This window comes from Myotis lucifugus, unplaced genomic scaffold, assembly GCF_000147115.1.
Source record: "Myotis lucifugus unplaced genomic scaffold, Myoluc2.0 scaffold_6, whole genome shotgun sequence".
Lineage (NCBI taxonomy): Eukaryota > Metazoa > Chordata > Mammalia > Chiroptera > Vespertilionidae > Myotis > Myotis lucifugus.
In genome coordinates, this window is record NW_005871054.1 from 18,700,348 (window position 1) to 18,717,862 (window position 17,515).

The 17,515-nt window shown below is 44.8% G+C and overlaps 1 protein-coding gene across 1 annotated transcript; it reads left to right on the forward strand.

The window, feature by feature from the left end:
* Positions 1–1,921: 1,921 nt before the first annotated feature.
* On the forward strand, positions 1,922–5,751 carry PFN4 (profilin family member 4). Its single transcript, XM_006083447.1, has 4 exons — positions 1,922–2,038; positions 2,470–2,607; positions 3,489–3,594; positions 5,723–5,751. The coding sequence occupies exons 1-4, from the start codon at positions 1,922–1,924 to the stop codon at positions 5,749–5,751; spliced, it is 390 nt and encodes a 129-aa protein (XP_006083509.1).
* Positions 5,752–17,515: the final 11,764 nt, after the last annotated feature.

The following is a 17,515-nucleotide window of genomic DNA, read 5'->3' on the forward strand; positions in this document are numbered from 1 at the left end:
ATGCCCCAGTTGGGGGCTCGAATCCCAGTGTGGGGCGTGCAAGAGGCAGCCCAACAATGATTCTCTCTCACCATTGACGTGTCTATCTCTCTCCCTCTCCCTTCTTCTTTGAGATAAAAAATATTTTTTTTCAATAAATAAAATAAAAAGCTAGAAAATGAATCGCAGAGTAAACACAAAGTTAGTAGAATGAAGGGAATAATAAAGAGTGGAATGAAACAGAAAACATAGAAGAGTATTATATTTCACACAAGCCAGTTCTCAATGCCACTACCCAAGTACCAACCTTCACGAGGCCACACCACCGTCCCTCCATGCAAGACGGTGGCTGTGGCTCCAACCATCCCTTTGAGCTCTTGAGCTGGGGAGGTTTGTCAATTTCAGCTCATCATCCCCAGCGCCCCACCCCCACCCCCTGCCCCCCAGGAGCGCATGTAAGGGAGAGGCTCTCCTTAGGGCTTGCGCTGTCACCTCCAGTACCCAGGGCTGCGCCCCTTCCTTCCAGCCCGTCAGCAGGTGCGAGGGGCTTCCGCCCGCCTGGCACCCGGCACATCACCCGCCTCCCGGGCCGGCGGGACCTCCAGCGCCCCTGCCCGTGGTCTCCGAAGGGAGGAGCGTTTGGGCGTCCCGCGTCCGGTCGCCACGACAACGACAGTCTGCTCGCGCGGAGGCGAATGGGGGACTAGGGCTCCGCGGTCGCGGCGCCGGAGACCCGCCGCTGCCTCCCCAGCCCCGAGCAGCTGCGGTCCCGCGGCCCCGTCGCGCGGGGAGAAACCTGGAGCCCAACCTGCGGACACGGGTGGGCTGGGCCGGTGGGCTGGTCCTGGTTTGCGACCCGAGTCGGAGCGCTTCTGGGCGGACGGGCCGCAGTCGCAGCCAAGAGCTGGCACGTGGCGGACGCCCCTCTGCCCCGCATCCGAGGACCGGCGGTTGCTCCGCACACCAGCCCGGGGCCCAGCGCTGGGCTCCTGCCCCGAGAGCCCGAGAGCCAGGCGGCTCCCGCTCCCGCTCCGGCTCCGGCTCCCGCTCCCGCTCCCGCTCCCGCTCCCGCTCCCGCTCCCGCTCCCGCTCCCGCTCCCGCTCCCGCCTGGCCCACGGGCTTCCCGACGTCCCTGGCCCCCTGCGCCCCCGGTCCCACCCCACCCCCAACTGGTATTAACCCCCACAATCGCCCTCAGTCCCGGGAACCCTACCGCCCACCCCCACCCGGGATCCTCAGTCCCCGCGGAAGGACGAGTGTTGGTGGAGGTTGGCCCGATGAGGACCCGGAAGACTTGGTGACTTGTGCGGAAAATGTGATTTAAGTACCTTAAAGCTGTCCTGGTGCTGGTCAGCGGGAAGGGAATGCGAGGACTCAGGACCCGCAGATCCTTTAGCCTTGTTTGCCTGGTTCAGGGGTTCCCCTCCCAGCAGGTGTTTGCTTTTGTGTCTTGATCCCAGATGATTCTGATGGAAACCACTGACATAGCTAGAGAACTACGAGCTCTGATTTTCTAAGCCCGCTGCATCCCCTGCTCTGTGTGAAAGGCGATCTCCTACGATTCTGTGATTCTATTTTACTCTTGGAGTTTGGGCGGACACTAGATGATGGACTGCCACTTTCACTCTTCATCTTTTCATTTTTAAAATAAAAAATATTATTTATTGATTTGAGAGAGGGATGGAGAGAGAGAGAGAGAGAGAGAGAGAGAGAGAGAGAGAGAGAGAGACTTGTTCCACTTATTTATGCATTCACTGGTTGTCTTCCTGTTTGGAAGCCCACCACCTTGGCTATAGGGACGATGCTCTACCCATTGAGCTACCCGGCCGGGGCTCACTCTTCATCTTTTCAGAGAACACATACTGGTGCTAAAACTGTCCAGAAGAGCTTAGGGAGATTTGTGTTCGCAGGTTGTTTAAAGCTAGCCAGAGCTGAGTGAGCATGAGCCATTTGCAGAACTTACTGTTAGATTCCCTCCTGGGCACCAAGCATGTGGACAGCGCCGCCCTCATCCAACTCCAGGAGCGGAGCCTGTGTGTAGCATCACCAGGGTTTACTGTAAGAAAAACAAGTTTGGGGATAGAGTTTAAAAAAACACACAAGTTTGGGTGTAAGCGTTTTAAACAAACTTTCTATGAAGAGCCATAGTAAACATTTTAGGTTCCCAGGCCTTATGATTTGTGTCACAACTACACACTCCGCTGCAGTTGTCATGGGAAGCAGCCATAGACAATATGTGAAAGAATGTGTGTGACTATATTCCAATAAAACTTTATTTATGGACACTGAAATTTTATTTTCATGTAATTTCTACCCATCACAAAATAGTATTCTTTTGATTCCCCTCACCACCCCAGCCCCAACCCTACACATAACTTAAAACCATAAAAAAACCATTCTTAGCTTGCAGGAATACAAAAACAGGTAGTGGGCCAACTGGGGCCAGCCTGCCATAGTTTGCTGACTCCCAGTCTATTGAACCTCTGCAGGTGATGCCCAGTGACGTCCGGACACTTGTGAATGGATTCGCCAAGAACCCTCTGCAGGCCCGAAGAGAAGGACTGTATTTCATGGACAAGGACTACAAATGTGTCCGGGCAGATGAGTATTCTCTTTATGCTAAGAATGTGAGTGTTGAAGGTTTGAAAACAGCTGAGCAAAAACCTTAAGAAAAGAATTTGACTTCACATTTCTGTGTCTCCTCTGATCCTGTCTGTACGGCAGACTTAGCCCATTATGGCAATGGCGGTGTTTGCAATGTTTGAGACAGCAGTCTAGTGCCCCGAGAGCTTATGCAAAAGAAAGTACTAACAGGGAGCCCAGTTTTGAGAGATGTTTGTTCCAAGATCTATCAACTAAACCTTGCCTGACTTGTCTCTCTCCACTACAGTCCATTCTTTGTGTTGTACAATCTCCTTAAAAAAAAAAAAAGTGACATAACCCTGTGCTTAAAACCTCTCTTGACTTTCTGTTGCCTATAAAGTTGAGCTTAATAAGTGGTAAAAATTGTGTTTGAGATTAGATTTTAATGTAAATTGAAATTTCTAAACGTTTTTGGAGTTGCTTGAACTAAGAAGATGAATTCACATTAACTGGAAGCCGTATATTATGGATTAGACACGCTTCATCCACATTATGAGCTAGGTAGCCTCATTTTACAGATGAGGAAGCTGAGGCTAAGCAAGGTTAGATGACTCTTTCATGGTCATGCAGCAGAAAATGGACGTGCTGGGATTCAAGCCAGAGCTGTCCAGCTCCAAAGTGTCACCTTTCTCATTGGGATAGGGATATATTACAATCAATTGGGGGACTTTTTCAGAATACCCATGCTGTTGTTACAACAGTCTTAAACTCTTTGAGTAACTTAGTGGAGCAGAGTAGAGAGTCCAAAAACAAATGTATGAATGATATATGGAAGTCAGAAAATGGTGAAAAATATGGCTGGAGTGTAACTGCCGGTCCTGTGATTAGAAACAAAAGTAAGACATTCAATTTTATTCTCACGCAGGAAAACACTGGTGTGATTGTCGTGAAGACCGGTCTGTATCTTCTGGTGGCGACTTACACTGAGGGCATGTATCCCAGTGTCTGTGTGGAAGCCACGGAGAAGCTGGGTAAGTGTGTCTCCCAGGGCCTGTCTTTGCTCCCTATGGTAGTCGAGTCTTCTGACTGTAAGTGACAGAGGCCAAGTCAGCTGGGACAGAAAGTAGGAATTGATTGGAAGGAGGCTGAGGATACTTCTAGAATCCCTGGAAGGATGAGTCCAGGAACAGGGAACAGATTCCAGGGATGGGAACGCTACTAGAACTTTCCTCTGGTCTCTCCTGAGAGGGTCAAGTTCGTTCTGTCCCTCCTCTGCTGGCTTGATCTGCCTCCTTTCCTGGATTGTATCATGGTCAAGCCTCACTTTCTTCATTTCTTTTAAGACCCTGATTTGACCAGTCTTGGATCAGATGGTTTTCCCTTATATCATTCAGCTGGGTGGGGGAGGAGGAGAGAAAAACAAAAAACAAGAGATATAGCTGCTGGGGGCCCATCCTATAAAGGGACCTTTTACCGAAAAGGAAATTACTGTGAGTCTGGCAGGCAGCTTGTTGGTATCTACTGCAATCTCCTTCCATGTCTATACATTTTGAATACAGATCTAATGTAGAACTGGGAAATTATATGTATGAGAGTTGAGCTTAATAAATTATATAAATTGTGTTTAGATTTTAATGTAAATTGAAATGTCTAGCAATTTTTGGAGTTGCTTGAATATTCTTTTGAAATAGTAGAAGCCTCTACTTCTACTAGTAAGGAAAGCAGCAATCCCTTCATTCTTTCGACAAATACTCAGTGGTCTGCTATGTGCATTGCACCATCCTGATAAACTAGGAAAGCACAGCTGGTCACGGTATAGTCTCTGCTTTCTTGCCTCTGTACCTGCTGTGCTATCTTCCTGAAATGCCCTTCTTTTCTGTTCCTGCCCCTTCACATCCAGTTGGCAAATTCCTAAAAATCATTATTGAAGACCCATGTGAGGTCTTAGGCATCTCTCCACTGTGCTATGTAGTTTATGCAGACCTTTAGTATTACTGCCATTGTTTCTTTGTTTACCTAGACTGTGCGCCCCTAGAAGGCAAGAATTGTGTCGTAATCATTTTCCTCTCTCCAGTACCTGAGATGGTGTCAAATGTTGATTAGTCGATTAATACATGTTTGATGAATAAATAAATGAATGATCCCCACCTAACAGAATCAGGGAAGGCTCCAGAGCAGCGGTTGCCAAGCTTTCGGACCTCACGGACCACCGGTTGGCGACCGCTGCTCCAGAGAGCTGAGTCTTAAAGAATTAATTGAGGAATTAGGTGACATCACAGAAACTGCATATTCCCCCCCTTTTTAGATTCTCACATTTTTAATACTCCTATTGTGTATGCATATCACACACAAAAATGGCACTGAGAAATCATCACAAATAATATATGGAACAAATCTGCTAGACCTCTGAGACTTTAGAAGGCCTATGACAATAATGTTGCATCACTAACAAAGCATATCACTGAAGTGAACATGCTTCAAGGATAGGCCATTAAAACTACTGGAAGAATCAAACTATAATGGACTGACACAATTAAAACATTGACCTCAATTTAAAGAAGGTATATTTTGTAGGTGAAGATCTTTTAAAATTTTTTTATTAGAAATTATATATTCTTGCCTAGACACACTCACACACACACACACACACACACACACACCTCCAAAGAATGTGTACTAGTTAGAAGGAGGCAGCTGACATCATGCCACTAAGAACACTGCTCCCGGAAGGGATGGGCTGTCTTGGGAAGCGGCTGGATGCTTGTGAAGGACGGATAAAGCTGATACCCACTCAAGAGCCAGTTACATGTCTCATTACTTCTATTTCCTTCACTTGATTTTTAAATTATATTTTCTCTATACAAAATTATACATGATCTTTATAGAAAATTTGGGGAGTAAAGAATTATGACTATTTAAAATTTTCTTATTGTTGAAGATTCTAGAAATATAATTGATGTTTTCATAGCTCTATCTCCTCAGCTAGACAATGGAAGTCCTTGAGGGACTGGGTCCTATCAGTCATCCTTGTATCTCTAGTACATAGCACAGTGCCTAGCATCTCACCAATGTTTATGGAATAAATAAATGAATGAATGAATGAATCATATTGTGATAATTTGCTGCTCACAGATAATAACCACGTTCTGCTTCTTTCAGGGGAATATCTAAGAAGAAAAGGAAATTGAGTCATCAGAAGACTGAAAGACAGCTTTTATTATTTTAGAAGAAAACTATAGACCCTAAAGAAAAATGCCTTATTTTGTTGGTGAAAAATATTAGGCAGAAGATACTAAAAAGGAAGAATGATTAATGGAGCCATGTTTCTTATTTCAAAAGATCATTTATAATTGGAATTATTTGATCAACTTGTGTTTTTTAAATGTTGGTCATTGGCATGGGTGTAAGAACACTGATAATTTCACAGAGCATATCTGTTGGGAGCAATTATACTATTGTCTCTTTATTATTAACTAGAGACCCGATGCACGAAATTCATGTAAGAGTAGGCCTTCCTTCCCCTGGCTGCCAGCACTAGCTTCCCTCTGGCACCTGGGACCCGGGCTTCCTTCACAGCCCCAACTTTGTCCAGAAGGTCGTCCGGAAGGACGTCTGGTCTAATTAGCATATTACTCTTTTATTATTATAGATTGTGGTAAAATAGACATAATATAAAATTCATCCTAACCACTTTAAGGATCCAGTTTGGTGGCATTAATTTAAGCACATTTACATTGTGCAAACATCACCAACCATTCATCTCCAGAACTCTTTTCATCTGTAAAACTGAAACTCTATACCCAGCAAACACTAGCTCCCCATTCCCCTCTCCCTTCAGCCCCTGGCAATCATTTTTCTACATTCTGCCTCTGGATTTGACTACTCGAGGTACCTCATATAAATGGAACCATACAATATTTGTCCTTTATTTCTGGTTATTCACATAGTATGTATTCATGGTGTTCCATGAATGTATTTATGGTTTATCCATGTTTTCATGGTTTATTCGTGTTGTATTCATGGTATGCCCATGCTGTACTATGTGTCAAAATTTTCTTTTTAAGGCTGCATAATATTTCATTATACACATATGCCACATTTTGGTTATCCATTCATCTGTCAATGGACACTTGGGTTGTTCCACCAAAAGACTAGTGTGAATAGGCTGCTATGAATATGGGTACACAAATATCTGTTTGAGTCCCTTCTCTTTTTTAAAAAAATATGTTTTATTGATTTTTTTACAGAGAGGAAGGGAGAGGGATAGAGAGTTAGAAACATCGATGAGAGAGAAACATCGATCAGCTGCCTCTTGCACACCCCCTACTGGGGATGTGCCTGCAACCAAGGTACATGCCCTTGACCAGAATTGAACCTGGGACCCTTCAGTCCTCAGGCCAACGCTCTATCCACTGAGCCAAACCGGTTAGGGCTGAGTCCCTTCTCTTAATTGTTTTGGGTGTATGTCCAGAAGTGGAATAGCTAGGTTATATGGCTCCCTTCCTTCCTTCCTTCCTTCCTTCCTTCCTTCCTTCCTTCCTTCCTTCCTTCCTTCCTCCCTCCCTCCCTCCCTCCCTCCCTCTTCCTTTCTTCCTTCCTTCCTTCCTTCCTTCCTTCCTTCCTTCCTTCCTTCCTTCTTTCTTTTCTCTCTCTTCTCTTCTCTTCTCTTCTCCTTTCCTTCTCTTCTCTTCTCTTCTCTTCTCTTTCCTTTCCTTTCCTTTCCTTTCCTTTCCTTTCCTTTCTTTTCTTTTCTTTTCTTTCACCATTTTGCATTCCCACCAGCAGTGCGGAGAGATTCCAGTTTCTCCACATTCTTGCTAACACATATTTTCTGGTTTTTGATAACCGCCATCTGAATGGATATGATGAAGTGGTATCTCATTATGGTTTTGATTTGCATTTCTCTAATGATTAGTGATGTTGAGCATCTTTTCATGTGCTTATTGGCCATTTGAGTATCTTCTTTAGAGAAATGTCCATTCAAGTCCTTTGCCCATTTTTAAATTGGAGTGTTTAGGGGTTTTGTTGTTGTTCAGTTGTAGGAGTTCTTTACATATTCTGGATATTAACCCCTTAAAAGATATATTATTTGAAAATATTCTCCCACTCTATAGGTTGCCTTTTTACTGTTTTGACAGTGTCCTTTAATGTGCAAAGTTTTATTTTGATATAGTCCAATTTATCAATTTTTTCTTTTCTTGCCTGTGCTTTTGGTGTCATATGCAAGAAATCATTGCCAAATTTATTCTTATGAAGCTTTTCCTGTTTTCTTCAAAGAGTTTTATAATTTTAGTTCATACATTTAGGTCTTTGACCCATTTTGAGTTAATTTTTGAGCATTGTGTAAGGTAGGGCTTCACCTTCATTTTTTTTCATGTCAAAGTTTTACAGGAAGTTCCTTTAAAGTTATTAAAAAGTGCTCTCTCTATCCATTCTGCCCAACCTCCCACAACTCATCATTTTATCCCATCAACTACCACAATGTTTATCACACAGTGACCATTCAATTAGTATCTGTGAATAAAATAGATGCACATTTAAAGAAGGGAGGAAGGAAGAAGGGAGGAAAGAAGGAAGGGAGAGTAAGAAATGGAATGAAAATAATCTAAGTGTTCTAGCCCATGCTAATTGTCTAGATCCCTGAACAGGTCTGGCCTGAGAGCCCCTTACCCAGGTAGCACCAGACCTTCATAGGTCCAACTCCATTCTCAGTAGCCTGAACATTACAGAACCTCTTCAGATTTGAGAATCATTCCTTGGGTCCTAAAGTAAATCATTCTTGGGTCACCAAAAAAGAGCTGAGTGGGACAGGGGCTGTTTTTCTGCCTCCCTATCCTCCATACAAAGGAAGGGGGAATTAGAGCAGGGATGCAGCTACCCCCACATCTCCCATGCATTTTCCCTAATTAAAATGTTGGCACTCCCCCCTCCCCCCTTTCAATGGCCCAGACTCTACAATATCCCATTAAAATGTGTGACCATTCATTTGGTTAAGCCTCAGTTGAATTGTGCCTTATGTGATAAACACAGGGGACATTGAGATGATCAGGATACTCTAGGAATCCAGTCTCATGCATAAGAAAGGCACATGTCATCTTTCTTAAGGTGACACTGAGCTCCCTAAAGGAGTCATCTCAGGCTCCTTCACCTGACCATTGGCTGGCCTCAGTGGGGTTCGGGAGGAATAAGAGTTGACTGGCCCCTTCTGCTGCATTAGGGCTCCCAGAGAGAAGCTCAGCATTACTTTAAGAAGCCCTAGCAAGTTTAGCTCAGTGGATAGAGCATCAGTCTGCGGACAGAAGGGTCGCCAATTCAGGTTCAGTTCCTGTCAAGGGCATGTACCTCGGTTGCAGGCTCAATCCCTGGCCCTGGTTGGGGTGTGTACAGGAGGCAACCAATCAATGTGTCTCTCTCACAATGATGTTTCTCTCTCTGTGTCTCTTCTCCTTGCTTCAGCTCTCTAAAAATCAGTGAAAAAATATCCTCAGGTGAGGATTAACAAAAAAATAAAAAATAAAAAAAATAGAAGAAGCCAGGGAGACTTGTGGGCACATGGAACTGTGACCACTTGGTGGTGGGGAGAGAGTCAGATGCAACATTTTTCTCTTTTAATGATAAAGAGAAAAGTTAAGAATGGAAAGTAGTGTCTGGGCTGGATTGCCTGCAGGAGAGAAATGGGTGGAGACAGGAGACAGAAGGAAAAGGGGTGGGGGGAGGGGAAAAGAGAAACAAGGAAGGGGACTCTTTGTGGGAGAATTAGATTGAATGTAATGTCTGGGGAATGCTCACCATATTCTATTATAGATTCTAGAGAACTTCTAGGAAAAGACACTGAAATTGGTTTAGCTGTGTTAAAAGATTACTAATTACAGTCATTTCTGGGAATGGCTGCTTAGCATTTCTAGCTAATCACTGTGCAGACTGCAAGTATTTGCCAGGTCGTGAATATCTGTCAGAACATCCTTTGTTGTAATTGTTATTTGATTGCAACACCTGCTCGTGAAGATTCCCTCTATCATGATGCAGCCAAGCTGTCTCCTCGGGACTAAAACAAAAACAGCCCTGAGGAATGTCTTCTAAGAATAAAGGGGGAGGGGGAATAAATGCCTCATGAAATACTACATGATTCCTCTGTTATTTTTGAAGTTTAGTAGAGGAGGATCAACAAAGCATGAAGAATTGTGGGGTTTTTTTTGCAGCTTCCTACCCTTATTTCCTACACACACCCACACCACTCTTTGAACGTGGGGGCCATGACAGTTTCAGAAACTGTGGCATCCAATCTGTAAACCTCTCCATTCTGGTGCCTTGCAGGTGAACAGAAGTTGTTTCTCCCCACTTTACAAAAACAGAATACAAAGGACGAAGTGCCCATTACTAATGGTGCTGGGTCACTCAGGAAATCTGTGTTCTACCAAGCATTGTGGGGTTTGGATTTGAACAAAAGAAGGTTCAGTTAAATTCAAGCAAAAACATCTTGACTTTTAGCTTAGAAATGGGTGTCATTCCCTGCATTCGATCTAGTTTTGCAAAGTAACTTTCCAAAACACACTTTGTGGGTGTGGGTCCATGTGTGACCCCTTGAGAAATGTGGAAAGAAGCAGTCAACATGGCCCCCACTCTCAGCCCCAACACCTGCCCACACCTCTGCATGAAGGTGATCACCAGGGCAGCTGACCAGGGCTTCTCTGCAAAGGTCGGAATGCTGACAGGGAACTTCAAACACAGAGAAGGAAAACAGATCGGAATCTCTTAGTTCCTACATGAATTTATCAACTTCTACAGTCTCCATTCGGCATTGACACTGGGCGATCAACCGCTATGCAGGCCTGTTGTTCAGATGAAAACACGACAGAACACAAAAGGCACGTCAAGTCCTCCACCCCAGCAGCAGGCTGAGATAAAATCTAGACTTTGGAGTCAGAGTGGAAACAAGCTATGCTTGTTTTAAAATATTACTTAACTACTGTTAAAAAAAATTTAGGGATTCAGGAACCAGAAAACAAAATATAGAAGGAAGATTTCTAAAACTCAAGTATTTTCTCCTTAAAAATACTACTATGTAAACTTATAAATTGGCCCTTTGTATTCTCCCCTCCCTAATTGCTCCCACCAATAACTGGGTTATTGGGTAAGAATAAAATGATGAAAGCTTAAAAGCCGTCTAGGGCACTTTGCATCTGATATTTGAATCCCTTCTTTGTGCCCCAACATCTTGTCATCCTGCTTCTGTCTCAAACTTTAAGTGGCAGCAAACCATGCCCTGTTGGGGCAGCCCATCTGTGTTTGGAGTGTGCTGACTGACAGGCAGAACACTGCCACTATATTACCCTGTAGCCCTAGTGTTGTCTTTTGGAGACACACAAGTCCCATCTGTCTTCCATGTGCAAGCCTTTCCCTCACCACTATGAAACCTCAGTCATATACCTTTATGACTGGCCTACGTCCCCAAATCTATGAACACTCTTGAGTCATGGTGTCAGGCTCCCTCACCATGCTGTTGTCCTGGTCCCAATACGCAAATGCTCCTCTTCAGCAGGGTACTGGCAACTGAACCCATACCATAACTTGAGGTTTAACTAGCCTTAGCAGATATCTATCGTATTTTTGACTGGCAACTTTTGAATATTCCCTCTTAGGATCCTGCTTGTCCCTAAGGAAGTCAGAACCTGCTTTCCAAGCCTCCCTGACAGCTAAGTTTTGGGTGCATGATCCAGGCTCCTCTGATTACATACAACCAGGTGAGACTGTGGCTTGGAAGTGATGAACATGAAGAAGGCCTGTGCTGAAGCCATTCTGTAAGGGTGGATACAGTGACATCCAGTATTTGACAGATGGGGTGGTGAGGTCCTTTGGGTAGAGGCCTAAGCCCAGAATTTGAGGGGAAGCTACTGTGGTAGGCAGAACAGTAGCCTTCCAAAGATGTCCATGTCCAAATCTTCAGAAACAACAGGAATATGTGACCTCACGTGGCAGAGATGGGGACATTATCCTGGATTATCTGGGTGCCTGATGTAATCCGTTGAGTCCTTGTGAGAGGGAGGAAGGAGGATCAGAGTCAAAGAAGGCAACAGAAGCTGGAGGAGGAAAGGAGATGTGAAAACGAAAGAAGTCAGAGAGATTTGAAGGTGTCACTGTTGGCTTTCAAGATAGAGAAAGGGGCCATGAGAAGCGTGGAACAGAGTGCGGAATCTCAGAGGGAAGGCGGGGGGTGGGGGGGTGGGTGGGAGGTAATCAACCAAAGACCTTGAATGCATAACCCCATGGACACAGACAATAGGATGCTGAAGGCCTGGGGCGGGGAGGGGATGGGGGCGGGCTGGAGTGGAGAGAGAGAGAGAGAGAGAGAGAGAGAGAGAGAGAAAGGGGCCATGAGCCAAGGAATGCAGGCAGCTCATAGAAGCTGGAAAAGGCAAAGAACACAACACTCCCTAGAGCTCCTAGAAAGGAGCGCAGCCCTGCTGACACCTTGATTTTAGCCCAGTGAGACTCATTTTGGACTTCTGACTTTCAGAACCCTACAGGAATAGATTTGTGTTTCCCTAGACTGCTACGTTTGTGGTACTTTGTAATAGCAGCAATTGGAAACTGACACCTAGGTGCCTGAGTGTGTAAACCCAGTGATGGTGGTAGCAGAGTCTCTGAGCAGCACAACCTCATTCAGAAGTTCAGAGACAACTTGAAACTTGGGGTTGGGGGGGTTGCTCAGGACATGAAACTTTTTTAAGAACAAAAAACCCAAAAGGTTATGACCTTGGTTGCATCTAAAAGTAAAGACTTTCCTGTTTTAGATTATAAACTGGTTTGGATGAAAACCAGCTGATATGTGGACAATCCGATGGGCTCAATAGGCCTTTCAACCCTTGTAATTATCTCTCTGCTAAAGTAAATGTTAGCCTAACCATTGACATTTGATAAGTCACTCTGCTACCCAAGAGAGAGAAACTTGAATCATTCTTTGAGTAGTTAATAGTCATTTCTTGTTATAGGAGATTATTTTATTTTGTTGTGATATATATTCATCTGTAAATGTAGTTATGTTCAAGTAATTGTGTGTGTATGCACATTTTTCTGTTTTTCAGAATGTGTATAGTATTCAAAACATGGCTCTCCTTTGAGAACAAACAATGACTTTCCTTTGCAAGTCTGAAGACCAGGCAGTGGTAATGAAGAAGCCAGGAGGAGGACCTACTGATGAAACAAACCAAATTAAAGATGGAGTGGTTCTGTAGGGACCACAGGCCTCTTCGGCTGTGTTTCTACTGAGACTGATTACATGTTGCCCTACTCCAGCAAAGTGCATAGTACCACGTCTCAGGTTAATGAAAACAATCTTTCTCAAAAGATAAGAAACTTGCCATTTCTCAATAAGAAGACAACCTGTCAAATTATGCATAAATAAAACCATAACAAGAGGGCCTCAGTCATTGACAGCCATTAATTTCTTCCATCCTCTTTGAAAAAGCCCAGAGAAACAGGCAAGAGACAAGCAGTTCATACACAAAGACATGGGCGTACTAGGGACTCCTGCCAACTCTACAGGATCCAAAATAGTCCTTTGGCAACTAAGCAGGGAATGGATTCCAGGCCCAGAGGCAACTGTGCACATCAGAGGAATGGGCTCCCGCCCTCCAGCTGGGGCCCCAGCTAATCTGTGGTCTTCCCAATCAGCCAGCTCCGCTTTTAGGGCAGCCAACGCACGCCTGACAAAAGCCAGCTGCAGGAGCAGCCCAGCCCAAGCCCATATCCGCACGTTGCTACTGAAAATGTTTTCAAGCTCCTACAACACATTTACTCTCCTTAGCAAGAGAGACCATCAGTGTCCTCCCTTTATTGGTTCTTTAAAGACCAATAAATAGGAGCCCCCATCCTGGGCATGAAGAGCTAGTGTGTGAGTTGATCGAGACTGGTTTATTTCACATTCAGCAAACATTTCTGGAGCACTTTCTATATGCAGGGCCCTGTTCTAGGGCTTGGGGAACAGTTTAAAGAGGACTGATAATTATTATTTTTTAAAATGACTCAGAGAGAAGCAATAAAAATAAGATCAGCTCCAATGTATTGCAGCCCTACTGTTTGTCAGGCCCCATGGTATACAGTTTACATAATTGTTTCATGTGATCCTCTAAACCAGCGGTTCTCAACCTGTGGGTCGCGACCCCTTTGGCGGTCGAACGACCCTTTCACAGGGGTCGCCTAAGACCATCCTGCATATCAGATATTTACATTACGATTCATAACAGTAGCAACATTACAGTTATGAAGTAGCAACGAAAATAATTTTATGGTTGGGTCACAACATGAGGAACTGTATTTAAAGGGCCAAAAGGTTGAGAACCACTGCTCCAAACTATCCTGCAAGGTGAGTCTTTTCATTCCCACTTTACAGATTAAGAAGCGGAGGCTCAGATAAATGATGGACTTGGTGAAACGCAATATGAAGGTTGTGAAGGAAATTGATTCAGTGGTGACTGAGGAGTCCCTGAGAGTTGTTGAGCAGTGGCATGACTTGATCAGAGACTAAGGAAGTATATGGGATGGCGATAGAATAAGTCAAGAGGTAGTTGTATCAGCCAGGAGATCAGTTAGAATTCAGTGGGAGATGTGAAGGTTGACATGCAAATCTAAACAATATGCATATATGCTTTAAGAACATAATCACCTACAATAAAATTGTAAATGCAACTCAATTAGACCAGGATGGGCTGGAGAGGTTGGAGGAAACTTTAAGGAGTGGAGCCCTAATAGAAAGTTGGATTTGAAGAATCACAAAGGAGGGGAAGGCCTTCTAAGGATGAGCTGGGTGGAGGTGGCCATTAGGACCAATGAACAGAGGCCCAGGTTTGCTGGGGAGATACACTGAGCACCTCCCGTGGCAGGTGCTTTGAGCAATGTGGGGGAAGAGAGGGTCGGACAGGTGGGCTGGAACCGGAAGGACATCAGCTGCCAGATTGGGGATCTAAACTCTACTCACACGGCCATGGGAAAGGGTCAGAGATTTCTGAACAGAGACAGAGCAAGTAGAAAGCGGTGTGTTAGGAAAATTCAAGCCCTGAGCCTGGCGGCAGTGTGGAGAATCAGTCAGAGGCAGGGAGAAACTGGAGACAGAAGACTGATGAGGAGGCTGTTGCAATAATCCAGGCTTGATATGATGAAGACTTGAACTGGAATAGGGGAGGGAGGCCAAGAAAACAAAGGACATGAAAGAAATTAGGAAGGATTATTCCATTGGATTAGGCTGATTGGAGAGGAGGGTTCTAGGAGATGGATGAGATTCAAACAAGGTGATTTGTTGGAAGTACTTCTAAAATGTCACTCTTTGACTTTTTCACAGATATTTACGACTTCTCCGGTGTCATTACCTAACTCATTTACAACCTGAAGACTCACATCCACTTTATCCATCATGTGAGAATTCTGTCCCTATGTGTCTTCACAGATAGATTGGCCTGACCTTGTAAAGAAGTCTTTATATCATGATAACATGTAATTAATTTTTTTTAAAACCAAGGCTTACAGAATCCCAGAACTCCCCAATTCAGATTTGCCCAAGAATTCCTAGAGAAGCTCAGAACTGGGAGCTAAGCATTAACTCAGTTTGTCCGACCAGAAGACAGATTGCACTGCCCTGCGGGTGAACTCGGGCCATGAGACGGCTCAAAGCCTTATTCAGGAATCACTCCAGGGCTGTCCAAGTTGTCCTTGTATCATGGAGGAGGGTCATGTCTGCCAGAAATGAAGGCCATCCTGTCAGTAAAGAAATGGTTACTCTGTGCATAATTTGGTGGTAAATAGAGCCCTTCTTGAATTCTCTTTTGAAGTTCAATCAAGGCGTTTAGATGTGGGCATTAAACAGACCATACCATGTGTATACATGTGAGGCCGTTTTGGAAAATAGACAAAATAAGTGATAATGAAAAAGAACCATAGTTCGATTCAATCTGAGCAAAGAAACGGAAATTCTGTTGCCTTTGATGAAAGATGTGTAAGTAATAATGCTATGGTCACGTGGTCACTGCTACTTTTGCCCAGAATAATTTCCCCACTAGCAGCTATGACTATACTTTCAAAGGCAGAATTTCTACTTTAAGAATATTAAGCAGCTTAAGACCTATGAGCAGCAGTTACTATTCAGCCTGGTGAGTCTCCATAAGCCTCCACACATATCTCCCACAGTGGATGCTGGGCACCAATTCTTTTTTTTTTATTTTACTGATTTTTTACAGAGAGGAAGGGAGAGGGATAGAGAGTTAGAAACATCGATGAGCGAGAAACATCGATCAGCTGCCTCCTGCACACACCCCCACTGGGGATATGCCCGCAGCCAAGGTACATGCCCCTGACCAGAATCTAACCTGGGACCCTTCAGTCCGCAGGCCGATGCTCTATCCACTGAGCCAAACCGGTCAGGGCTGGGCACCAATTCTGTAAAACCCCTGGCAGACCCTGCTCACAGACCCAGTTCTCAACCACCTGCCTCGGCCCATTATCTTCTCCTCTCCCTGTCCTGCTTTTGAGTGTTCAGGTGGTCCATTTCATTCTCACATTTCTGTCTTCCTCCCATAGGACTCAGTGCATAATGTTCCCTTCCAACTTTGACCTTGGTGCCTCTGGGTGACTTTCTGATGCTCTATGCTGGCCATACTTTGTATTTTCCTGAGGACTTTTAGTTACTCAAGGTTAAAATAATAATAAGTTGCCCTCCTCCTGACTTAGATGTATGCTTCTGCTTCTGGCAAGGTCCTGGTGCTGAAGTCATTTGTTCATTTAACAAATGTTTAGTGAGCACCTACTAATTATCAGGCCCTGGGCTAAACACTGAGATACTAAAGTGAAAGGCATGTCCCTCCAGGAGCTCTCGGCTGCAAGAGGCAGAAAATTACAGTACACAAGTGCACACCGGCCACAAGAATCCCTGGTGATTTGGATAGGAATTTGCTGCCCTCAGTCCAATCCCAAAATAAAACACTTAAAATAAAGCCAATCCGAAGGACGAGAAGAGTAAAATCAGTCATGTTTAGGGCACCAGGAGTGATTTATATTCTGATTTAAAACTTCCTTTAGGAACAAAACAATATTTCTAAACAAACACAAAAATAAACCTTGAACAATGTCCACTGTGACCAGCGACTTCACTGTCCACCTGCCACGTACAGGGAAAACGCCTGGCTGAGGAGGTCAGACCCCCGAGCGAGAGCCAGAGATGTCATCTGTCAGCCCTCTGTGGACACTCACCTGTCTGGATGCAATTGGGAGAGACCCCAGAAAGGGCTCCAAAATAATGAGCTACAAAGGTTTTTCTTCCACTCTCCTCCACCTCCCTCTGTCTTTGCACAATCGCTGCTTGTCTGCCTTTGATGAACCCAGCGGTGGGTGGGTGTCAGGGCAGATGCAAAGGAAATAAAGTCCTGCCTTCCAGGGCTGCCCTGAAGTGAGATTCCAGGCACAGAGAGGTGTGAAGGTGGAAAGAGTAGGCAGAGGCCCCATAAAGCCTGAGTGTGCGCGTCACAGCCAAAGTGAACGGGGGTGGCTGGGCCCACAGCCTCATCTCTCACTCAGCTGAGGAGCCTGGGGAGGCATTTGGAGGGGTTAACTGAGGTGCCTGTTATGTAACCAAGGCCACCGCCTCTCAGGGAGTTCACAGCAAGATACCCATGTGCTGTCAGGGTTTGCTCTGTGGCGACTTCCAAATTAGGAAGCCTGGAAACCAGGAATGCAGGAGGAGAAAAAGGCAAGTCCCAAAGAGGGGGCTGGGCTCATCCAGCCCCTCAGCCAGGACAGGAAGGGTCACAGTTTCTCTCTCTGCTCTGCACTCTGATCGGGGACCCCCTTCTCCAGGGTCGGGGAGACGCTTATTTCCTAAAACTCATTTGATTTAACTTCTGACAATGAGTACACTCACCTTTATTAAAAGTGTCAGAAAGGACATTCACAGCCTCATGAATTCTAACT

Coding starts and splice junctions, on each gene's coding strand:
- PFN4 (XM_006083447.1), top strand. CDS start 1,922: ATGAGCCATTTGCAGAACTTACTGTTAGATTCCCTCCTGGGCACCAAG. Junction 2,039..2,469: donor TAGCATCACCAGGGTTTACT/GTAAGAAAAACA, acceptor GAACCTCTGCAG/GTGATGCCCAGTGACGTCCG. Junction 2,608..3,488: donor ATTCTCTTTATGCTAAGAAT/GTGAGTGTTGAA, acceptor ATTCTCACGCAG/GAAAACACTGGTGTGATTGT.